This window comes from Polyodon spathula, unplaced genomic scaffold (genome assembly GCF_017654505.1).
Source record: "Polyodon spathula isolate WHYD16114869_AA unplaced genomic scaffold, ASM1765450v1 scaffolds_1417, whole genome shotgun sequence".
Classification (NCBI taxonomy): Eukaryota; Metazoa; Chordata; class Actinopteri; order Acipenseriformes; family Polyodontidae; genus Polyodon; species Polyodon spathula.
In genome coordinates this window covers 167501-176688 of record NW_024472897.1, presented here as the reverse complement: position 1 = coordinate 176688, position 9188 = coordinate 167501, and the positions used below count along the sequence as shown (strand labels likewise).

The 9188-nt window shown below is 47.7% G+C and overlaps 1 protein-coding gene across 1 annotated transcript in view; it reads left to right on the top strand.

Annotated features, from left to right (window-relative positions):
• The first annotated feature begins 293 nt into the window (after positions 1-293).
• LOC121309621 (sodium-dependent phosphate transport protein 2C-like) overlaps positions 294-9188 on the top strand; it is a 26992-nt gene continuing 18097 nt past the window's right edge. Inside the window, exons 1-3 of the mRNA XM_041242633.1 lie at positions 294-465; positions 8504-8593; positions 8757-8845. Of these exons, the coding sequence (XP_041098567.1) occupies positions 294-465; positions 8504-8593; positions 8757-8845 (351 nt within the window). The remainder of the gene's footprint in view (positions 466-8503; positions 8594-8756; positions 8846-9188) is intronic.

Below are 9188 nucleotides of genomic sequence, written 5' to 3'. Positions count from 1 at the left end.
AATATAATTTTACACTCGACTGCGTGCCCTGGCGTGAAGGCACACGGCACTGCATTTAACAACTAATAAAAAACAGCTCATTAGGTTTATTTGGGTAACCTCCCCTCCCGACCCGTTCCCCTCCCCCCTCCAATCCAAAACTCAATCTCAGGCTTACTCTAAACCGGGACCCCTTTTAAAAGTGGTCTGCCGACTTCTCTGAACAGATTATTCTCTTTATTGATCAACACTAACATTTTCCCCAGGTCTTTAGCCATTGATGACTTGAAGACACCCAGAGAAGCTGCAGGATTATGGCTCTCCAGGACCAGGGGGGTTGTCCAGAAAGCCTGCAGGATTGTGGCTCTCCAGGACCAGGGGGGTTGTCCAGAAAGCCTGCAGGATTGTGGCTCTCCAGGACCAGGGTTGTCCAGAAAGCCTGCGGGATTGTGGCTTTCCAGGACCAGGAAATCACCCAGAGAGATGGTGAGCCACCCACTGTCCAGGAGCTCTGTACTGTATTCACTATGAAACCAAGGGCTGGAAAGAGAAACAAATTCAAAGATGTCGTACAAGATCCTAAGTTACAAGTTGTTTATATATCTGGATTGGTAACTTTATTGGGCGTGTTTCTCCTCTCTGAAAAAATGTATTTGCTCATAACGATATGGAGCTTTGAGAATTCAACCCCACATCTTCATATTGCTCCCTTACAATAACCTGAATTGAATCATTCATCTCACAGTTCTAAAGGAAAAGGTGTTTTCTTTTTCCGTTCTCACGTCACTGAATTTCTCTGTAGTATTCAGAAGCACATGTTGTGTGCTGCTGCTCTTGTATTATTCCAGCCCGGCTCCTGCTTGGCTCTGCTGTTCTGTGAGGAGCCCCCCAGGTGAGGTCTGCTCCTCTGCGTGTCGAGTCTTGAACCCAGATCCCCTTGTGCCTCAGGCCACTCGCCTGCCCACACAGGACGGCTATCTGCCCTGTGTGATTCTGAAACAAGTGAGTGAGCGAACGGGAGCTCTGATAAGCAGTGTGGAGCCAGACAGCAGAGACTAAACAGGCAGGCTGGAGATTGAGGGGTAGATAGAGAGAGAGGGAGAGAGAGGGAGAGAGCTGGCCAGCCACATACATACATCCAATCACACACACAATATCACACATGTACACACACACACAACCACACACACTCACACACACACACACTCTCATTTCACATTATATTATATAATCCCAAAGCAGTAGAGACCTGGACTGGGAGACAGGATCGCTTACAGCTCTCTCAAACACATTTCACATTCTCAAATACCAAGAGCACAGGCATGCAGAACACACAGCAACGAGAGGGAGATAACGCAGAGCATGAACACCAGGCTGCATAAAACAAGCTGCTGGGAGCACGTGTGGAAACACCAGCACGCCGCGGGCATGGAAACATAGGCTAGACACGCATTGCAAATGCACGAGCGCCAGAGACACCCGGGAAACACATCCATTCATAAAGGCGCGAGGTTGCAGCACCCGGATAATACTGACCCCAGCTGGCAGCACGAGGCAATGGTGTGTAAATGCTATCTACTCACTATACAAACTGGTCTGATGATTTCATATAGAAAGTGAGCCAGGGCTGCCTAACACTGCTGTATTCACAAACGAGAAAATAAAGATTGCTGGTTGAAGTCCGATAGATGGAGGCTGCAGCGGGGAGGAATGGCTTAACAACGCAGGGGAGGTGCCTGCCTGCCTGCCTGCCTGCCAGTGAATTATAATAATAGCACTCCTAATAATACCCTCTCTGCACATACACAGAGTCTCCCATCTCTGAAAAGCATCCACTTATTTCAACGCAATTAAACTATTTGCTCATTCTGCAATAATTGGGCAGCACTTTGTAGAACAGAGACAGCGAGACCCCACTGCACTGCAATAGGGGTCTAAAGCATTGACTTGTGATCGCTAGTGGAGCTCTGCAATAAAGTTACCACTCCAGATTCAAAACGACCAAGACTTTTAACTTACAAACTTGTAACCAGTCTTGTGTTGTTTCTTATTCATTTTAGAATTGCAACGGTGTTTTATTTTCCCCCTTTCAGATCCAAAATTGCGCCTATGCCGATTCAGAGTAAATAGCTAGCTAGTCACAAAGCATTTTGATGCCCTGTGTTTGTAGTTGGTTCAGATAAACATTCTCTTAGGTTACTGTAAGCACTGCTTATTCGTAAACTGCCCTTTGTGAACACAGTCCCGTACAGAGGCAATATAGTCAAGCCTGGCGCGGGGGCTGCTGGGCTGTGTTCCTTTAAGAACACCCTGGTCACCTGTTCCATCTCCTAGCACTTTTAAGTAAAACTTTGTTTAGCCTAGTTTAGTTGTAACCAAGATCTGCCACTTCTATCATCATCAAAAAGGCACTTTGCAGCGTATTTGCCATTTAAAGATATTTCTCCTCAGAGCAACATATTGTTTACAAGGATGTCAGGGTTCAGAGAGGACTTGTTGGAGAGTTAGCCAGCCCGGTTTTACTGACCTGAGATTTAGCCACCTAAAGAGAGTGTTATCTGTACAGTGTTGGTTTGGGGGTTCACTCCACCCCTATTTGTCAGCAATCTGCTCCTCCCCATTCTAAATGCGAGCCAGCTGGAAAGAGGATCTCTCTCCGAGCAGCGGCTGGATTGCGTTCTCAATTCCCAGCTCTCGTTGCAACACGAAGATTGCCTCGTCTTTCTGCTCCAGTTGGGATGGCATGCGCTGATTAGCATTGCAGGGGCAATTAGACGCCATTTGAATGAAGTGCACTGAAATTAAACTGTGCCATCATTATCAGCAGCGTGTCGGGGGGGCGCCAAGCGGAAAATTGAAATGAAAGGAGAGAGAAAAAAAGAGAGAGAAAGTCAAAAACAACAGAGAGCCCACCCCCCCCCCCCCCCCCACACACACACACACTGAAAACAGATTTACCGAGCTCTCAAACACGTCATTTACTTCCCTTTACCTGTCTGTCTAAAGCTGAGCAGAACAAATACCGTCTAGCTTTCAGAAGCCTTAGCATCCTTTTAAACAGGGACTTGTCAGTAAAGCCTCTTGATGCAACCTCATTAACATCATTAACTGTAACACAGGAAGTGAACACAGTGTGTTGTAGCAGGGCAGGAGTCAAAGTAACCTTGGTGTCTTCAAAGCATGGTAATTATACCTTTAAAAGAGGCCAGCCAAGATCTGTCCTATTATAGCAATGCCATCATTGGCCTCTCTTATTATGTTGAAGATTTCTTTCTATCATGTGGACTTCAGCAAAGGCGCCAGGATGCAGCAGTTTATCTACAGTGCTGTATCTGAACAATACGCTAAATGATTCTCAGCATAATAATCATGTTAATCTAGTAAGAGATTAGCCTTATTATTCGTCAGCACGTCTTTAAGATAATTAAATCTGGGAACGGTCCAGTCAGAACCCAATGCAAGCTGCAACGTGCGCCGGGCACCCACACCATGGAGACTCCCTGCTAATTCATGACCAATTCAATTAGATTTATCTTTCCTGGATAGGAACCCCAGAGACTGCAGATCTCATTCCGAGGGGGAGTAGAGTAGGAGGGGTGGAAGGGGTAGCAGCTCAAGATAGCAGCTGTTACAATTAGCTGCACAGGTTCACTCATCCATAGAAAACAATACAGCAGATTAAGGCAGCTCAGAAAGACCATGCAGGAAAGGCAAGGATTAATAGGCAAGGGTTCAAATCGTTTTCCAGACAAAAGATTGAGACCCCCCCCCCGCACACACAGTGCCTTAAACTAGGATCCAGACAATCCACCTTAAAAAATGATTCCGACCCCACCTTACTTGACCAGTGAAGGGTGACCCTCTTGGTTTTATGTCACAGAACCCCTTGATGATGAATGATTATGTATTGCTGCTGCTGCAAGATTTCTCATGCTTACTAACTCTTCCAGAACAGCCTCACAGTGGGGAACCGTATCAACGATGCAATGCAGGCTACATCCACGGGCTTTAGAATAGCTGGGAAACTGATGTGCCCAGGACAGTCAGAGGAGAGCAACCTTTCAAAGCGTTTTCTTAATAGCTTGTCGCCCCCCCCCCCCCCCCCCCCCCCCCCCCCCCCCGTTTCTGCTTGACAGGGAACACTGCAATCCCATAACCTACAGTTTTTGCTTGGAGAGACGTTCGCAGGTGCATTTTTTCGACACCCAGGTTATGTGAGAGGTTCTTATACAGATGTGAATACTGGCACCTGAAACGCATGTGTGTCTGTGAGGCGCGGGCGCGGGTGTGTGTGCACCAGGTGAAACGGACCATCACAGAGCGAGAGATTATTCCTTTCGCCTCTATTCCTGTCGTACAGGATTCCGATTGAAAAGCTGATCTAGAAAAGACCAAAGAGAGAATGCAAGAGCCTGCTGAGCTCTCCTGGTAGCGAGGGAGGGCTCGGTTAATACTGGCAACATGAAGAAAGAGAGGGGCGGACAGTGCTGAGGCATCAGTAGAACTGGTGCACGTTGTATCAGGAAAGCGGCAAGGGTGAGCGCCGTGCTTCCTATACAGGGAAGAGAGGGGGAGCACAAGAGCAGATGCTTTTGATTAGGGACCAAAACCAAATCTGAAAGGATTCAGTGAATTATGTACGTACGCTCACACCCACACACACACTCCTCCTTCACGCGCCAGTCCCAAACTGGAATGGCGCTTCAGACATTAATGCTAATCCCCAAATTTCCTGCAGCATTCCAGCACAGTGTCGTATCCCCGTTTTACACTCGCTCGCTCGCCCCCCCCTGTTCTGTCTGTCTGATCAAGGGTGCAATATATTCCACTCATCTTTCACACGCACCCCTCCCCTGCCTCTCTTCCATGTCTGAATATTATCAAGTGTTTGCAATCACTCTGGGGGGCTGCTTTATTTCATTTTCCTTCTTGATTAGTTTGTGTCAAAGTGACTACGAGTTCAGGAGCGGCTCTCGTCAGTTCATTAGCCATCTAGCGACCTGCCACTTTGGATCAAGTTTCGTTTTTGTTTCGCTGGCACTTTTGCTGCTGCACACTAGATGGCGATGCACAATATGAAGATGCTTTGGCTGACCATTTAGCCTACATTGAACATATCTACGGCAGGGAATGAAGACCACTCTGCACTCATAGTCAAAGCAACACAGATATATATATAAAAGGTGTTGCTGTCTATTAAGAAGAGCCTACCTCACAGCAGTGTGTACACCTGTGTGCATCACTAATGCAGTGCTGTATATCCTCCCTGAAATGCGTTTCCTCTCTGGGAGTGTGTGTGTGTGTGTGTGTGTGTGTGTGTGTGTGTGTGTGTGTGTGTGTGTGTGAAGACCTCTCCAGCCCAGTCTCATGCAATGCAGAGCTGGAGGTTTTAATAAAATATTTAATCGTGCAGGTGAGGCTCCACTTACAGAGCTGTGGCTAATTGGCTATAAATTAGTCCATCTGGTTTCATTCCGCTGGCCGCAGGGAGCCAGCGTAGTTAACCCTCGCAGCGCTGGCTCAGACAACGGGAGAGGCAGGGAATGTTAACCCCTGACTGACCACAGGGACAACGAACACTAGCTCTCCGCTGCACAGGGGGCAAAGATGCCCCCCCCCCATCAAAAACAAAACCTTTTGTGGCACATTTCACATGCTTCCACCATCACTGGTACACAATGAATGCTTTCAGCATCTTTATAAAGATCATCAGGAGCTACACTGACTGTAAAATACATTTCAAAATGACACAAGGTTGCTCCCCATCTACCCCAGAATAACCTGTGCTGAAGAATGTCCGTACCAAGTTTTATCAGACGTGAAGACAGACGTCTTCTTTTTGCTCCTGATTTTGATGTCTCATCCTAACTGGGTAAGTGGCTCTAGAGACGGCGTGAAACTTTCGTCTTCTCCACTACAGATTTTGTTTGAAATCTACCAGGGTCCAGGTTCGTTATAGCCGAAGTCCGTTATAGCGAGAGTGTACTGTATATTGAGATCATGTTCAAAGCCTGTTCTCTGATACCAATGCTACTTACAACACTTGACCACCAGGTGGTGCCAAATACAATAAATACACAATAGCACTTTGAAAGGGGTGTGAATTTAGCCTTAATATTGCTTTTTTCATGCTCTCTCCCCTCCGTCCCGCTTAGAGGAGGCGATTCAGCCCCATTGACGTACAACTCTCTACCCAGCAGGGAGGAGGAGAGCTGCCCTTAAAAAACAATTTCCTCCCAGCTAACCAGAGGCAGCTGTGCAGCACTGTCAGCCAGGCCAAAACAAACCAGCCTGCCCAGAGACAGACAGAGAGCAGGGGCTGGAAACATCTCTATCAGAGAGAGGGGGACAAAGAACGAGAGAAGAAAGCAAGGGGAGAGGGAGAGAGCCAGGGAAGGAATGAAAAACAGGATAGAGAGAGTGATAAAGGATGAGAGAGAGGAAGGAAGCAGACATTGGAAATGTCAGCCACTATGACTGTTTACTCATCTCCCACTCCAAGGACCCCCCAAAAACACACCCAAGACCACCCAGCACTGTATGCCCACTGCGGGGAACCTGAGCCAAGAGAGAGAGGGAAGAAAAGAGAGAGAGAGAGACAGAGGAAGGGAGAGAGGGAGGGAGGAAGAGGAAGAGAAAGAGAGGACTAGACTGTTGAAAATGACCTTGAGTGTGAGACTAAACAGCATGAAGGGGGGGGGGTAGATTTCAGGTTTTCAATGTAAGAAGCCCCCCCCCCCCTTCACTGTCAGTGGTCATCTTATCTGTTAGAAATAACAGCCACTTCCTCTGTCATTATATCTATTGTGAGGCTGGCCCTGTCTCAGTTAAACCCCCCAGGGAGCCCTGCTGTGTGATTCACCATGCTGGGCTCCAGTCCCCAGATCAGAGGGGACCATTTCCATCTCTCGCATCTCCATCCTGCATCCTGGACACAATATTACACACACCTGCCACATGCAGCACATCCTTTTTCTGCACGCACACGTACCCTGCCTTAGAGCAAAGCTGCATCTCCCTGTTTCAAAGCAGTTACCGTGATCCTTCTACACAAGCACCCGGCCTGGGAAGTAACTGATATTCCCCCAATATTCCCCCGTCAGTGTTTCTATTTAAAAGACTTTAGCTGATGCCAGCACTTAAAACCCCTATCAACAAAGGATGGTAACTGAAGTTCTCCAGGATATGAGAGAGAGAGAGAGAGAGAGAGAGAGAGAGAGAGAGAGAGAGAGAGAGAGAGAGAGAGAGAGACAAAAAGAAAGAAATAAAAAGCTGAATTTTTATTGTAATTAAGTCGGTAATTAAGTGCTGCTGGCTCCCATTACACACTCCACGCTCTGAGTATCTCTGCACAGCACAATTCAATTTGTACTTCATTACCAGAAGCCAAGGCAATGGGTCTGAGTGTGTGTGCTTGTGGGGGGGGGGGGGGGCCAGGAGGAGGCTGGGGAGGTTACAATCCGGGGGGGCGCATGTCTTGAAACCTGAACGCCTGCAGAGGCTCATTTTCAGGGCGCCCCCCTCTAAATTATGATTGCTTTGCATAATTAACATCTGCGCCAGGATAACAAGCGAGGGATCATTAGAAGGGTGCAGAAGGTAATCGCTGGCTTGTTAGAGGGGGCCGGTAGCACTCGCTGTCTGACACACAGCGGATCTCCCTGCTCCTCTGTGTGGAGAGCAGGAGATCAGGGTTAGGGCTAGGGTTAGATCCAGGGACCCCACTGCCACACGCCAGGGCACACGCTTGCATCAAGACAACGCCCGCTGGTATAGCACACACTTGCTTCCGATAGGAAAGTATCATACTGGTTATATGTGGGGTCAAGCATTTAGTCCTCGTTTAAGGGTTAAATGGAGGGAGTGAGACAGACAAGGTTTTATCTTTAGGGGATAAAATGGGCTATTGTATAGCGAGGGAGACGCACATACGCACACACGTATCAGCTCAGGGGTTTATTCACTTCTCTCCAGCACACTGTGCCTCTGTTACCAGACATACCATCTTTTTGGTTTAAAAAAAAAAAAAAAAAAAAAAAAGACACAAAAAAGAGAAAAAAAAATGTGTTTCCATCCTCAAACCATTTACGACTTCCTAAGAAAAAAAGAGAAAGAGAGAGAGAGAGAGAGAGAGAGAGAGAGAGAGAGAGAGAGAGAGAGATCGATGGCTTTCTATGTATCTCGGCTCCCCCCCACTCTCTCTTTCTTTCTCTCCAAAACTACTCCCCCCCCCTGCTGGGGGTAAAGAGAAAGTAGACTGGCATCTTCATTCAATGGCTTCAATTGTGTTTAAGACACACACAAAAAAAGGTATAGAGGACCAGCTCAATCCAAGGCTGTAATTGGGCCTCAATTGTTCATTTCAATTGGAGACAGGGATGGGGGAGGATGCAAAGAGGGGCAGCAGAAATAAAGGACTCTGTGCTGGAGGGAGGGGGGATTCCCTCCCCACGGGGGGGGGGGCACGGCAGGTATTTTCAATTACCAGCAAATTCTGAGCAATTTCATCCCCTCGCCTCCACAGCCTCACGCTGGGAGCTTAATAGAGGCAGCAAACTGGCTCTGCGGGCACGGCAGCATGGCGGCACGGTGCAGATTGCCAGCTCTCACTATTGTAGAGCCGGGGGGGGGGGGGGGGGGGGAGGAGGGGGGGGCTGACTGTCTCTCTTTCAGAAAATAAGAGACAACAGACACCAACCGCTGCTTCTGGTAAACCGCGTCCAAATTGACGATCAATTTTATTTGTAACCTCAGACTCACGCTGTCCTTTTCAAAAGGCGGCTGGTGCATCGCAAGAGCCTGGGGTGGGCGCGGGGTTACCACTCTGAACAGCCTGGTCTCAAAAGCTCTTTCAATAAACGTCAAGGTCAGAATTGAAAGCAGGTGAAACATTTTGGAAACTAAAGCAAGCGACGAACGAAATGATAGCTGACGAGATAATTGCAGGGAGAGTGTTGATTGTCCCGTTTGCTGTATGGTCTAAACCAGCCCTCTAACCCTCCACTATGTTTCGGGTCTATTTGACCGGACACTAGTTTCCATTGACCTCAAATACTTTTTCCCCTCTATAATATTGTATGACTTTTCCTAGGTTGGGGTACCGAGCTTCTAAAAAGAAAACAAGAGCTCTGAGACGTGCTTTTTTTTTACAACAAGGTTGCTACAAATCTCTACAAAGCAGAAGTTAGATAGGCTTGTTTACTCTGTAA